Genomic DNA, 16,869 nt, shown 5'->3' with positions numbered 1-16,869 from the left:
CAGGATAGAGTAGCATGGAGAGCTGCATCAAACCAGTCTCTGGACTGAAGACCACAACAACAACAACAACAACAATAATAATAATAATAATAAAAAATTCGCTAATTACCTAAAAGTGACCAGACTACGGTAGTGGCTAAAAGTGGAGCCTTGACCCTACTTCATCTTTAAGATGCTGCCAAATACAGTTATATGTTGGCTATATTGCAAATTTTAGGCAGTTGCGCATTGGCTATGCTATTAGTAAAAATTGGAGGGAAGTGCATTAAACCAGGGATATAATTTTCACCGAGAAGAAACTTGTATCCAGTCTGTCTGATGAGCAATTGAGCTAACAATCCTCTTTCCTTTGAGTTTATAATGAAATAAGTAACTGAATATATACTAAATGTAGAATGTGGTTGTTTAACATCAGGAACAGTCTCACTTCTTGCATGACCTAAGTTAATTACATATTTTCTGTGGGGAAATGCTGCATATGTCAAATTGTAAGTGAACTCAATATAGCCTGCTATCTTTGAAGGTCAGTATGAATTATCCCTAAAGGATAAAGCCATTTTTATGTATTGTGTTGTTACAAGTTTACTACAGTAATGACACAGCCAATATAAGCAGCATTTCCTCTTTGGCAACTTGCCATCTTTCAAAGAATTCTATGGAATAAATAGTACTTCTACAACACGCAACACAACAAAGGTGTCATGTGAAGGGTACAATCTGAAATTTCTGCGAAGCTGGGAAACACTAGATGATGCTGAGGACTTTGCAAAAATCATATGTAAAAGATATTGCAGCATAAACCTTTTTTATTTCTCTGGCCTTCAAAATTGTAGAGAATATGGAGGATGGTGGTGGTGGTGGTTAGTGTTTAACGTCCCGTCGACAACGAGGTCATTAGAGACGGAGCGCAAGCTCGGGTTAGGGAAGGATTGGGAAGGAAATCGGCCGTGCCCTTTCAAAGGAACCATCCCGGCATTTGCCTGAAACGATTTAGGGAAATCACGGAAAACCTAAATCAGGATGGCCGGAGACGGGATTGAACCGTCGTCCTCCCGAATGCGAGTCCAGTGTGCTAACCACTGCGCCACCTCGCTCGGTGAATATAGAGGAATTAGATGATATGTGAATAGGAACATTTCAAATAGAACAGATCAGACCATGTGTACTCTCACAAATTTCTCCTCATGTTACTGTCTACCAGTATTACTCACTATCCCCCGCCCCCCTCAACCCCTCTCCTCAGACCAACACACTACTTCAAAAAGCAGGCCAGAGCCAAAGCGAATTCACAGGACTGATTAATCATACTGCCTTGCTTCATGTGTATTTTGTTCCGAGAAACTGGCTGTACTGACTGTAGACCAGAGGACTAATACAATTTTTCACATGCATCAGCAATGCAGAATGAAATCGGCAATTTTCAGGTGAAAGTGCGTTACAATGCCAAGGATTTTTTAAAAATTTTGTTAGTAAAATATTTAATGCATTTTTCTTCTGCACCAGCTTGTGTGGCATTTATTCTTCTCCACAAAAGAATTTGTGAATTTTTATAAGAAATGGGTGAGCTGAATTATTTTTTTTATGAATGATAAAACCACATGTCTGAATCATGTTATTTCATTACCAGAAACTATCCCAATACAAATGAAACAAACTGTTACACAAGGGAAATTATATTTCTTTGTTTATATATACAAATGCAGTGAAAGCATTTGTCCTTCATAATGATGCTTCGTTTTTTTATCTTTCAAGTGCAACAAATAAATAAAATGAAAATAAATAATTCAGCAACTGTCATCCATTATTCATAGTTTCCCATATAGGGCCTCAAACATAGTTCTTTACCTTAAAATATCTCTGAAACCAAGTAAATGTAATAATGCTGCAGTAGGTTGCAGTAAGTATTGGGTGGTGATGAAGCTTGCACAGGATAGAGTAGCATGGAGAGCTGCATCACACCAGTCTCTGGACTGAAGACAACAACAACAACAATAATAAAAAAAAAAAAATTCGCTAATTACCTAAAAGTGACCAGACTAGGGTAGGACTTACACCAGGATGTCTTCTTGGAGCTTTTGGTTTGAAAAACCTCAATGGCCAGAAATTTTTTCCTCAAATTGGAGTGGCTATGGTACACAGAAAATTCAACTTTGAATCCTGTTATCTACAAGAGTGTTGCTACCCTTCGCAACAAGTTTCAGGGTAGAACACACTAACAACTACAAAGGTGGACAACAATTCTGAACGATGCAAAGTATGTTATCGCCCCATCACTTGAACGAGTGGAACATCTCTAATATTAGGCTACAAATAAAGACCAAAAATTTGCATAGTTATGCTTAATAAGTGTTGGAATCTACACACCAAATTTCAACAAAGTCGGCATGGGAGTTAGATCACTTGGCAAGGAACAACCCTTTTCACTGTTTCATATTTTTGTACCGTTGACTTGACTACCCAGCAGCAAATCTGTGTTACACTCTTACTTCCACGGATGATACATACTGAAACACTAATCAGAAGCAAATTTTTAATTCTCTGTATTTACAGAAGTACACTAATTTTTTCACCACTGGTAACTACTGCCGGCCAGAAACATTGTGGCTTAAGCGAATGTCAGTGTTGGAATTAGTTTTCTATCACTGGCTCAACAGGTTAGTCTACGTATAGGGGTAACTACATTTTTTTCCAACGCGCAATTTCAATCACTACCTTTGCCTTTAGACGAAAATCTTGGACTTGTATGTTCACCTTTCCGTGTATGAATAACCTCTCGCTATACTTGACGCCATTTGTGTTTAAGGTTAATTTCGAAAATGGTTTGATGTACTAAAGCGTAGGGAAATTTGACTACGGCGCACAAAACTTTTAATTTACTTTGGCGTGTATTAACACTATGCTTACGAATTTCAAATTCAAGCTTGAAGTCAATGTTGAACAAAACTAGGTGACGCAGATGAGCTGCTGAAAAAGAAATGTCTAGCCGAGAAATCAACAAACGCTGTTTCAGATAACGGTCTGAAAATTATAATCTTGACTTAACACGCCTGCTATTAAGGCTATGATGACGACAGTAATGAAATAAAATCTTTTGTACCTACAAATTACTCTCAATCGATTACACTGTTCTAAAACGAAACTCCTACAAGTCATGTACAGCTGAGAGGCGCCATCCATGCCGGCAGCCATCACATTACAATATAGCCTACCATGTAATAATAATAATATCTCACACCTGCTTACCTCATATTGTTCTTCTGAGGAATCACCATCCGCCGACTGCCCTTCTTTATGTTCGACGCTCTGGCTCTCGCTTTCTGTATCCGTTTCCTTTTGTTTACTAACGCCTGCCTTTCGGTTCCTCCCGCCTTTTGTATTTGTTGCCGCTTTGGGAGTACTATCTTCTGTCGTAGTTACAGATTCTGCCTCTTGATTAGCATTTTCTTCCCTAAGTTTGCGTTGTCTTGCTCTCACTGCTGCCGCCCTCCGCATCGTATTAAAACAATTGCCTACAAACAAAAACTATTGTTCACCTCTCTAAACCGAAACTCCAAACACAAACTCAACACACGCCAAACAACTCCTCAGAACACAGATCACGTGACACCAATAACCAATGGTGAAACTAGATGTCAAAATTTAATTTTGTGGCTCCAAAAGGGTCATTTACGGTAAGTGTTTTGCAAATCAAGACCAGAAATGTTTATATGAAGTTGAACTAAGGAGTAAATATTTTATTCCATTTTATTTCACAAATGCCAGTAAAGCAGTGTGTTTGCACCGATTCATTGGCGCGACTCAGAAGTTATGGAGATTTTTTATGAAACTTCTAGAAACGTTATCTCTGTTGAGACATAAGAAATGGAAGAAAGACGTTGGAATGTGGAAGAAACACATTGAGAAAATGAGCACAATATTACAGTTTGAGCTTCTACTTCCATAATATTGAAAGTTGCCTGTCACAAGTAGAAACGAGTAACACAAAATGATCTGACCAGCATCATATGTTCAATCTACGTTCGTACAAATACAATTGAGCACACTTTCCAGCACTGTGCTTCTGTTTTGTTGTGCGACAACGTTCAAGAAATAAAAAAAATGATCATTTTGAATTAATACACACATGAATTCGGCCGTATTAATGTTTCATGCAGTCGGGAAAAGTAGATTGCAGATTTTCGAAAAAAATGACCTAAATACTCCGACATCTATTTAATACAAGCATTGCCAAGGGGCTTACACAACCTCAAAAGTAAGAAAACGTTCCCTGCACCCCTGAAATACTTTCTAACAGAAGAAGAATTCTGTAGTGTGGCTGAGACAGTGAGCAAAATTCATCCCATTAGTGAAAAATTTTATGTGCCAAAAAAAAAAAATATATAAATAAATAAATAAAAAATAAAATTAGAATTGAAACTACTCATGTACAATATAAAATTTACGTCACAAAACTATTTTTTAAATCTGGTGTATGCGTTATAAGTTTTGTGCACTATACAACACTGTGCAATCTATTATATATATTTATTGTGGGAGTCAATACGAGAATATACAAGGTAGTCGAAATATTGTTCAGAAAACCTAAGTATGTACGTCTAGGTAAACTCTAGTATAAAACTTCCAGAGAAAACGTGAAGTTAATACGAAGATCTGGATCAAAAACATAGTGATTGTTGTTCATGTTTGTCCACAGTGATTCACACAAGTATCCCCACATGTATTTAACACCAGGAGACGACCGCCCTTATTGAACTATGTACAAGGTCACCACCGGCCATTTTGACCGGTGATGTTTTCCTTATTTGTTTTCAGTTTCACTTCTTAATTAATTAAGTACGGCATCTTTATAGGCTAGTAGTGCATTATGCTTAGCATACAAATGAGTTATGCTTAAAAATTTCTATAGAAAGTATATTTAATTAAAAAAAGATCGAGGTAAATAATACATTCTAAATACAGAAACAATTTAAATTAAAACAACAAATGCAAATAAACAAATTATACAATAACATTTTTTATCTGTATGACTTGTACTCAGTTGGATCTCCAAACAGGTCATAAACATATATCTAACACGGAAGTAAAGGAAGAGGGGTAAAAAGTACTGTAGCAATAACGAGAAAATGACTTATCTCTCTATGACATCTGTTCAATCAAAGCCACCATCTTTGTCAAAACATTTAGGACACACATACTGAACACTTCCAGCACATGGACGATATACGAGTTTCTTGCACTGCACACAAAGATTTCTTATTTTATTTGAACTTCTGCATCCTTCTACCTGGTAGGTCTTCCACACCAGTACCTTACGTATTTCACAAGTCGCAATGAATGTATGAACAGATCCTTTCCTTGATTGTACGTACACAGAGGAGTGTTGTTCTACTAATCTGAAAAGAAACATTCGCCAGTTAACCTTTTCTCTCGTTGTCTCCTTGTAAAGGGTCCAAGAATTGATTCTAGCAAGATCTAGGAAGTTGTAAAAACACGCGCATAGGCTGTATGGAGCAACCAAACTTGACAGTGAACAGACTAGACAACTGGTCCAGAATATCAACTCAAAATTCAGTGGAATTTTAGAAGCTCCCAGTTTCATGGAATTTCTTCTGTGTTTGTTCGTCCATTGCTACTGACAGGTGCCTATGCTCAATAACAGAACATTTTTCTTGGTCTTCTACTACTACTGACAAGATGTGATTGTTCTGTCACCAGATTTGTGTAAAACTGTATCATACAAAGACCCAGCAGTAGACTTCGCTGATGCAGGAACTTATCTTCATTGTACCCACCATGGTTGTGTTCTCCCACTTTTGCTGTTCAGAAGATGTTTCGCTGTGAAGAAATTATCACATGTTACATTTCTTCTTTTCGAAGTGGAATGTTGCATGAGACATGTAACAGCGTGCTCTGCAACAGATATGTTACTGGCTCTTTCACTTTGTTTACCCAAGAAAGGAAATCCATTCACAATATATTTAGTACTAGCATCTGCCACAAGTCAGAACTTCAAACCAAATTTGTCTGTTTTATTACTCTTATATTGTATATATCAGTGCCCATCTTTGTATGGATAGAGCTGCTCATCCATGGTTACAAATGCACCTAGTTAGCTACAAATGAATTCCAGCTGCTGCTACGAAGCCATTGGCGTCGAGTCTTTCGGCATGAGTATGCATGTCACTAGATCTTAAAAATCGCATGACTTCTGTGAACATATTTCTTCCCATAGCGTGAAAATAATGGAGCCCCCCCCCCCCCCCCCCAAGACTTGTGACCACATAAGTTTCAGGTGGATACACTACAGCTATGACAGCCTGTAACTGGGTAGACTTGTTCCATAGATCATGAATACGAAACTTTGTAATGATGTGGAACGTGTCAGGTTAATAAAAGATGTCTATACAAGCCGGCCGGAGTGGCCGTGCGGTTCTAGGCGCTACAGTCTGGAACTGAGCGACCCCTACGTCACAGGTTCGAATCCTGCCTCGGGATTGGATGTGTGTGATGTCCTTAGGTTAGTTAGGTTGAATTAGTTTTAAGTTCTAGGCGACTGATAACCTCAGAAGTTAAGTCACATAGTGCTCAGAACCATTTGAACCATTTGTCTATACAAGATATTACATTACACAAAATATTACATGACACTCAATATTTTTAATTTTTTTGTGGGAGTTGGGAAATTACCCACTTACTATATCCAAAAATTCATCTAATGATTAGAAGGAGTTGCCATTAAGAAATTCTTTTAATTTCCTTTTAAATGCTATATGGCTATCTGTCAGACTTTTGATGCTATTAGGTAAGTGACCAAAGACTTTTGTGGCAGCATAATTTATCCCCTTCTGAGCCAAAGTTAGATTTAACCTTGAGTAGTGAAGATCATCCTTTCTCCTAGTGTTGTAGCCATGTACACTGCTATTACTTTTGAATTCGTTCAGATTGTTAATAACAAATTTAATAATTGAATATATATATATATATATATATATATATATATAGTGAGGTTACAGTGAAGATTTCTAGCTCTTTAAATAAGTGTCTGCAGGATGATCTTGGATGAGCTCCAGCAATTATTCTGATTACAAGCTTTTGTGCAATGAACACACTTTTACTCAATGATGAGTTTCCCCAGAATATGATGCCATACGAAAGCAGAGAATGAAAATAGGCGTGGTAAGCTAATTTACTCAGATGTATTTCGTCAAAATTTGCAATGACTAATAGCATAAGTAACTGAACTCAAACGTTTCAGCAGATCCTCAGTGTGTTTTTTCCAGTTCAACCGCTCATCAATGCATACACCTAGAAATTTTGAATATTTTACCTTAGCTACCGATTTCTGATCGAAGTCTATATTTATTAATGGTATCATTCCATTAACTGTGTTGATTAAATTCAGTGCATTAGTATTTGTAAAATGACTCTTTCATATAGTGTTCATTGAAAAATGACGATCATTCCACTGGGGACCTGTGGAATGATACATTAGCTTATTTGTTTTAGTTGTAAATACTTGTCGTGTATTGTTGTTTTTCTGACACGTTCCACATCCTGGAGGACCTCCTCACTACGGACCAATTGGAATGAAAGTAAATCTAATGTAATCTAAACTGTATATACTGTGTTTTGTCAAAGTTTAATGAGAGCCCATTTGCAGAGAACCATTTAATGATTTTCTGAAAAACATCATTTACGATTTCACCAGTTAATTCTTGTCTGTTGGGTGTGATAGCTATACTTGTATCATCGGCAAAAAGTACCAGCTTTGCATCTTCGTGAATATAGAATGACAAGTCATTAATTACATATTAAGAACAGGAGAGGACATAAGGCCAAACCTTGTGGCACCCCATTCTTGATTGTTCCCCAGTTTGAGAAATCAGCAGTCTTTTGCATATTATGTGAACTGTTTATTTCAACTTTCTGCACTCTTCCAGTGAGGTATGATTTAAACCATTTGAGCACTGTCCCATTCATACCACAGTACTTGAGATTATCTAGAAGTATTCCATGATTTACACAATCAAAAGCCTTTGGTAGATCACAAAATATCCCAACAGGTGACTTCCGGTTACTCAGAGCATTTAATTTTTCATTAGTGAAAGTATATAGTATTTTCCGTTGAAAAACCCTTCTGGAAACCAAACTGACATTATGTTAAAACTTTATTTTTACAAAGGTGTGAAGCTACTCTCCAATACATTACTTTTTCAAGAATTTTGGATAAGGCAGTCAGAAGAGAGATTGGGCAGTAGCTGTTGACATCAGATGTATCCCCTTTTTTATGCAGTGGTTTAACAATGGCATACTTCAGTCTATCTGCGAAAATACCCTGCTTCAGAGAGCTATTACATATGTGGCTAAAAATCCCACTTATTTTTTGGGAACAAGCTTTTATTATCCTGCTGGAAATGCCATCAGTTCCGTGTGAGCTTTTATTCTTGAGAGAGTTTATCATCTTCCTAATTTCAGAAGGAGAGGTGGGTGAAATTTCAATTGTATCAAATGGTGTGGGTAAGGCCTCTTCCATTAACTGCCTTGCTCCTTCTAATGAACATTTAGATCCTATTTTCTCTACAACATTTAAAAAATGATTATTCAAAATGTTTTCGACTTCCGGCTTGTTGTTTATCAAATTTCCATTCGCTTTGATGGTGATGCCATCATCCTGTACTCTTGGTTGTACTGTCTCCCTTGTAATAATATTCCAAATTTTTTTGATTTTGTTGTCAGAGGTATTAATATCAGACATGATGCACATGCTTCTGGACTTTTTAATAACCTTTCTTAATGTAGCACAATAGTTTTTATAATGTTTGGCTGTTTCTGGGTCATTACTCTTTCTTGTTCTTAAATACAGTTCCCTTTTGTGGTTACAAGATATTTTTATTCGTTTAGTAAGCCAAGGTTTTTCTTGCATGGCTTCTTATAATTAGATTTAACTACTTTCTTGGGGAAACAATTTTCAAATTCTCTTACTAGTGCATCATGAAATAAGTCATATTTTAAATTAGCATTGGGTTCCTTGTACACCTCATCCGAGTCTAACTGCTGAAGATTTTCTCTGAAATTTTTAATTGTTGAGACATTAATTGAATGCACAACTTTGGAGGATGGTTTTGAATTACTGAATGGAGCTATGTCATATATTGTAACTAGCTGAGCATCATGATCAGAAAGCCCATTCTCAACAGGACAAGAATTTATGTTTTTAAACCTATCTTGTTCTATAAAAGTGTTATCTATCAATGTGCTGCTGTCCTTTACTACCCGAGTAGGAAAATAAATGACAGATGTCAAATTGAAAGAACCGAGCAAGACTTCCAGGTCATTCTTCCTATTACACTCTTTCAGTGAATCAACATTGAAGTCCCCACAAATAATAATTCGCTTTCCCCTATCTGACAGATAGCACAACAAGGCATCCAAGTTTTCCAGGAATAAATGAAAGTTTCATGAAGGGGACCTATATACTGTTACAATTATAAAATATCCCTCCTTCAGTTTAAGTTGACAGGCACATGCTTCTATATGTTGCTCTAGACAAATCTTTTTTGTATCTAAGCTTTCTACACAGTGATAACTTTTGACATATATGGCAACTCCTCCTCCCACATTCTCTCTACTCATATGTGCAGCTAGTTTATAACCACTGATATTTACCTTTTCCATATCAGACACAATGTGATGCTCAGACAGGCATAGTATATATATTACATTATCAGATTCAATGTCATCTAAACAAACCAGGGGCTCATCTACTTTATTCTTCAATCCTGGAATATTTTGGTGAAAAATGGTAACATTATTTTTTTACTTTACTTTTGTGAGAATTTACTTTTTTCTTTAATCCACCAATATTTTGGTTAAATATAGTAACATTATTATTTACTTTCCTGTTGTGAGAATTTTTTGAGTTTTGGACCTCTTTAGCACCTGCCTGCCTGAACTTCTCATTGGACACTGATATTAGTCTAAAAAAGAGGTACATCCATGAGTACTAGTGTCCCCCCTTACGGATTTCGCTAGCAACCCTGCCAGTTTACCCTTCCCTTTTCTAATGAGATGTAGGCCATGCCTTGTGAATTCCCCCTATCAATAGCCTCGACGGAAACCAATCCAATGTCTGACAGAGAGGCCACCCTATGCAACTGATCCATCTCCATATTTACCCTCCTAAGAGAGCGGTTCAACTGGGGCTGATCATGCCGCACGAAAGCAGGCACCAGCCCAACATTGGTATCGGTCGTTGCCAAGGCTATTTTCACCAGGTCACACTCAATACTATAGCCCTGATCACTATCAATACTGTTTCCCACTCCACCCACTATCATCACATGAGCCTGCTTTGTGAATCCCTTGCACAAGGAACCTATATCCTCTACCACCTGGCTAAGACTTGCACTTGGCTTGAAAAAGTTTGTGACCTAGGAGCAGGTAGTGGCGCAGCATTGCTTGCGACAGAGAAATTCTTTAGAAAACTGTGTTGGGGAATTTCCAGATGGATACAAACAGACCAGCGACGCAGTTAAACACGTGGAATTCCTTTGGGACACTCGTGATGTATGTGTGTAACTTTTAGGCATCAGGAGCAGTCACAAAATATCCGATTGGCTGAAATAAACTTGGAAGGAGTAGAAAGAGGCGATATTTCGAAGCAGTTTAAAGGTAGACCCTTTGCGACTGGCAGAGGTAGTTTCCACAAAAAGAAAGGAACGATACTATCAGTCTGAAAAAGCCATGATGTGAAGCACGAAAGGACACACGTGGGGGACAGTTTGCTATGAAAGACAAGACCTGAAACTTCGAGGAATCTCCTCTGAACCTACGTCAAGTGTAGAACCGGGCGTATCACGCTCTGTATGACCCCAAGAAAACAGCCACATAGTTAATTTCACTTGCGAGAACTGAGAGGGCGTTGAAGTATACACACGGCACCATCCATGCATGTGTGTACGGTCATATTTTCCAGACAAGGGATGAGTGCATGTTTTCTCGCCTAACGAGAAACAGGACAGTTTCAGTTGATAAAATCAGTAAAGATTTTGATTAGCTTTTTATAGGATTTTCGGACAGCAAGAGCAGCAATGCAGCTCACAGCTTGTCGCAGTTAAAAGGTAAATGCCGCTGGCAGAGGCGTAAACTTGTTGGTCCACCAGCTTGCGTCTACTGTGAACTCGAGCAACCTTGAATAATCTTTTGTTCATCTTGTCACAAAAACTAACCACCCTCTGTAGACTTGATTGTCATCCTAAATAGTCGGAACTTGGAACCGGAATCTGATGATTTGTCCTAATATTGGCCAACTTCACTGTGTAGATATAAGAAACATCTCGTAGAGAACCTTCTATTTAAATTTGATATTGTTGTGTTCAGTACTATTTCTACTAAACAGGACGTAATGCACTATATTGACAACTGTACTGAATTGTCATGTCACAATCTATATAAACTCGTGTGTTTCTTTAACAACAAAATAGGAATAAACCAATTTTACAGCTAAACACCAATGTTCTCTGTCCTAGAATAAGGGTCCAGACCTAACCCCAGTCAATGATTCTAGCGACGCTAACGCACTCACAGGGTGTTTTACTGATGTCTGACAAATGTGAAGGAGTGGAGTGTCAGAAAGGATATGAAAATGTTGTACTATCATAAAAAATAGAATCTCTGCTGGGTGGTGTGCGATATCCAATAAAGTGATTAAAGTAGGGTATCACACAACAGGACCTCCATTAACTTAAACAATCAACCAATTTTTTGAACATGGATGCTTTCCTGATATGTTGAAGTATGCTGAAATCAGACCTTTGTTCAAGGAAGTGTCAAGGGAAGACTTGGGAAACTATCGTCCTGTTCCTATTCTCCAATTCTGTCTGAAGTATCAGAGAAAAAGTGGTCCCAAACAAGATCCAAAATTTTATTGTAAAAATGATATTATTAGTAACTGGTTTGGACTTCAGTAAGGACAAAACACTCTGGAGTCAATGAATAATAGACAATGTATGAAAAGCGTTTGATGAGGGGAGAAAAGTTGCAATTATCTTCTGTGATCTTACAAAAGCCTTGGACTCTGTAAGTCATATCTTGCTTATGTACGTATTGGATAACCATGGGGTTAAGTGCAGTGCTCTGAAGAAGTTGACATCATACCTGTCTGACGAATAACAAAGGCTAACTATCACATCACATCACATCATTTATTCTACAGGGATCACATCATCACAATATGTGCTTCAAGTCGCCATTTGAGTGGTAATCCGCCTCCTGTTCTTTGTAAATGACTTACTTATAAATATAAATTCCCCACCAGTGCTGTCTGCAGATGATACATCAGTTTTAATTGAAGATGATAGAGAAAAAATTCTAACATCTGTCATGAGCACACTGGATACTGTAGAAAACTAGTTCCAGTTAAATGGGTTGAAACTGAACATGGGAAAAATCCATATTTCAAAACCAAACATTCGAAATGTGTGGAATTTAAAAATATGACATAAGAATCAATATATGGAAGAAGCTGAAACGATCAAATTCATTGGACCACATGCTGACAAGAACTTAAGCTGGCATACACAAATGGACTTTGTGTTAAATAAATTAAGCAGCTTTGCATTTGGAATGCAAATACTAGCAAATTTTAGTGATATGAGCACATAAAAATAGAACATCAGAGTCATTTTGCATCTGTCAGTAGATATGATACAATTTTCTGGGGAAGTTCAAACAGAGTACGGTCTCTTGAATACTGAACAACAGATGAAAATTATCAGATACATGTGTACTGTACAGAAAAAAGAATCTTGTTGTCCATTATTTTTGAAACTACAAATTATAACATTTACCTCCATGTACATCTCCCTACACAGAAGACAATTATTTGATGAGAATCATTTTAAACATAGAAACAACATTAATGGGCAAAACCATATTTAATGTGAAGCCAGAGGTACTAAAAATAAGCCTACAGAAGATTCAGTCAGTTAAGTGGTGGTGTTCAGCGAAGAGTTCATAGAGGATGAAATGCTAATATGAGCAAAGGGTAATTTAATGTTTTATTGTGTGTGTATTGTTAAGACCAGTTTTTCCTCTGCTTATGGTGAAGATTTACCACAATTTTGACATGTCTCCTGCACATACCAAATGATTTAGATAATGTTCATTATGAGAATAATGAACCACAATTCACAAAAAAAGTGATAACCAGACAATGAAATCTCCTGAAAGGGCTTGGAGTTGTTCCACTCAATTTCTAGTATATTTTCTCCTTCATACTGACAATGAAAAAGTGATTTGCACAAACAGAATAAAAGCACACTCTCATTTAGTATAAAACAGGGAATTGTTAATATCTGTCAGTTCTAAAGAACATTAAAACATATCTTATTATGCATTCCTCCTACAAATTATTTAAGCCTCTAGATGCAAGGTTTGAAAATGCCTATTGTCTACATGGCAAATAGCACTGTTCATTGAAAAGTCACATGACAAGTGGTACTGAACTGTAAACAGGCCTTTAGTGTTGTAAATATAAGTAACTGTTTTCTTTGAAAAATTCCAGTTTAATCAAATAATATTAAGGTCAAGCTGGCAATAGAAGATAAACAGCAGCCATATGGCATAACTAAGGAGGCATTAGCTTTATTTGGTGTAGTGTCTGTCTTTATAATTTACTTTGTTACATTTAGCTGGTGTAAACACAAACTGCATTAATAACAACAGTGATGGTTTATTGTTAATGCAATGAATAAATTATTTATGTGACTAGCTTGTATTTCAACCCATTCAATATTCCTGTAGGCTCTCCTTCCTGATGGGCTCTATCAAACGTGATGAACAGAGTTCTTCCATAAGTTGTTTCTCCTCTTGCATTGTGCATACAACCAGAGGAAAATCTCATCATACCTACTGGATGCATTATGTTCATGGCTGCATCCATTGCAGGTTCCAGACAGCATATCAAGTCATGACTTTAATAACCTGATTTAGTTTTGTTAGACACGTTTAGGCTTCATGTATGTCATCTTTACTAACACTCCTGAGATTCTTACTTGCTGATCCAGGAAGTAAGATAAGTGTTGTAGTTATTGCAGAATTTTATCCAAGGGTATCCACATCTACCAAAAGGTAATCCTATTCTTCAGAAATTCTTAGATTGCCATTATTAACTGATGCTTCTTTCATATTTGTGTTTATGTAGGTAACACCTGTATATGATGGAATTTCATTCAAGGTTGCTTCAAGAAATTTGATATAGTGATGTTTACTCTATTGAATGCTACTAAGTGATAATACAGGGCGTCCCACATAAAACCTGTATACATTGCATCCAAGATTCAAGTAACAATGAACTAATTAAAAGGAATAGATAACAGTAACGTAAAAAATATGTAGTTAATTATTTATAATAGATTCTGAAGGTGGTTTCCTTGGGCATCCAGGCATTGCTGACCTGCAACATGCTGCTGTTCTGCAGGCACAATGTTGTTTAATTTCTCTATTAATGTTCCATTTAAGATCATCTATTGTGCGAGAATTATCAGTATACATTTTGCTTTTCAATGTTCCCCATAAATAAAAATCATATGACATCAAGTCTGGGGACATTAAGGGCCTGAGCCTCTACTGGCAAGTCATGGAAAACGTTGATGATGTGAGTAATCCTTTGGTTCGATGTGTGGATGATTGCTCTATCTTGTTGGAACACTGCATACAGCTACTCTCCATCTGTTAACTGTGCATAGAAAGAGTAAAAAATATATTGATATGTGGCACTATTTCAGGTGTAATTGGAAAATGTGGGGCCAATAAGGTGCATGCCCGACAATGCGCACCAAACACCTATCATCTCTGAGAGAAGCAGTTCTTCATGGAGAATATGTGTGTCATCCTATTGGTAGTACCTGCAATTCTGGTACACTACATAACCTGTCAAATGAAACCAAGACTCATGTGACATGAATGCAAGCAAGGTGTCCAAGGGACCGTTAGCAGCTGATGTTGAAAGTCAGTTATGATAATGAGTAGTGGGACAAGCTATGTTCTGTTCCACTCTGCATTGTTGCCAAATTTATTCAAGATGACGGCGATGACGTCACCCAAGACAGCGGCGTGTAGACTTGGCAACAGTGCATGACGTCATTTAAGATGGCGGAGTTTGGTGGGGAAAATAGGCCAATTGTGCTACCTCCACTAACCTAACCCCCAGAAAAATGGCGGCAAGTTTGATTTTTGGCAGGAAAATAGGTCAATTGTGCTATGTCCAGTAGCCTAACCCTCCAGAAAAAATTTGCGCCAAATTCAAATTCCAGCAGGATAGTGGCTGCAAAACCGTATTTGTCTTTATTATAATTCATCATCCTCACCATCCTAATAGTAATACAGTAATACAGTCATACCGTAATTAGTAATAATAATAATAATAATAATAATAATAATAATAATAATAATAATAATAATAATATCTTCTGAGTAGCCAAACGACTCCGAAGATACAAAAAAAAATAGAAGGAAACAAAACCAAACATTCAACACAAACCAAAAGAAATTTTACCAGACAATAGATAACACACACATTAAAATAAACAATCCACCAAACATAACAGACATGGAACACTTCTGGAGCAACATATGGTCAAACCCGGTACAACATAACAGGCATGCACGGTGGATACAAGCAGAAACAGACACATACAAGATGATACCACAAATGCCTGAAGTGATAATTTTGCAACATGAAGTCACCCAAGCAATTAATTCTACTCACAATTGGAAAGCCCCTGGAAATGATAAAATAGCAAATTTCTGGTTAAAGAAGTTCACCTCAACACATTCACATCTAACTAAATTATTTAACAGTTACATTGCAGACCCATACACATTCCCTGATACACTTACACATGGAATAACTTATCTGAAACCTAAAGATCAAGCAGACACATCAAACCCAGCTAAATATCGCCCCATAACATGCCTACCAACAATATACAAAATATTAACTTCAATCATCAAACAGAAATTAATGACACATACAACACAGAACAAAATTATAAATGAAGAACAAAAAGGCTGTTGCAAAGGAGCACGAGGATGTAAAGAGCAACTGATAATAGATGCAGAGGTGACATATCAAGCTAAAACTAAACAAAGGTCGCTACACTACGCATACATTGATTACCAAAAAGCTTTTGATAGTGTACCCCACTCATGGTTACTACAGATATTGGAAATATACAAAATAGATCCTAAATTGATACAGTTCCTAAACATAGTAATGAAAAATTGGAAAACCACACTTAATATCCAAACAAATTCAAATAATATCACATCACAGCCAATACAGATTAAGCGTGGAATATACCAAGGAGACTCATTAAGTCCTTTCTGGTTCTGCCTTGCTCTGAACCCACTATCCAACATGCTAAATAATACAAATTATGGATACAATATTACTGGAACATACCCACACAAAATCACACATTTGCTATACATGGATGATCTAAAACTACTGGCAGCAACAAATCAACAACTCAACCAGTTACTAAAGATAACAGAAGTATTCAGCAATGATATAAGTATGGCTTTTGGAACAGACAAATGTAAGAAAAATAGCATAGTCAAGGGAAAACACACTAAACAAGAAGATTACATATTGGATAACCACAGCGACTGCATAGAAGCGATGGAAAAAACGGATGCCTATAAATATCTAGGATACAGACAAAAAATAGGAATAGATAATACAAATATTAAAGAAGAACTAAAAGAAAAATATAGACAAAGACTAACAAAAATACTGAAAACAGAATTGACAGCAAGAAACAAGACAAAAGCTATAAATACTTATGCCATACCAATATTGACCTA

General features: G+C 36.8%; 1 protein-coding gene across 2 annotated transcripts in view; it reads right to left on the bottom strand.

Annotated features, from left to right (window-relative positions):
* The window catches only part of LOC126253543 (M-phase phosphoprotein 8-like), a 203,016-nt gene extending 199,404 nt beyond the window's left edge, over nt 1-3,612 (bottom strand). The window contains exon 1 of one of the 2 annotated variants that reach the window (XM_049954937.1): nt 3,244-3,612. In XM_049954937.1, coding sequence (XP_049810894.1) covers nt 3,244-3,492 — 249 coding nt within the window. In that variant the 5' untranslated portion in view covers nt 3,493-3,612. The remainder of the gene's footprint in view (nt 1-3,243) is intronic. The other variant, XM_049954938.1, reaches the window with a different exon arrangement.
* Between the last annotated feature and the right edge of the window lie 13,257 nt (nt 3,613-16,869).

This window comes from Schistocerca nitens, chromosome 4 (assembly GCF_023898315.1).
Source record: "Schistocerca nitens isolate TAMUIC-IGC-003100 chromosome 4, iqSchNite1.1, whole genome shotgun sequence".
Taxonomy (NCBI): Eukaryota; Metazoa; Arthropoda; class Insecta; order Orthoptera; family Acrididae; genus Schistocerca; species Schistocerca nitens.
The sequence above is the reverse complement of the archived record's forward strand: the minus strand, read 5'-3'. Positions and strand labels throughout refer to the sequence as shown.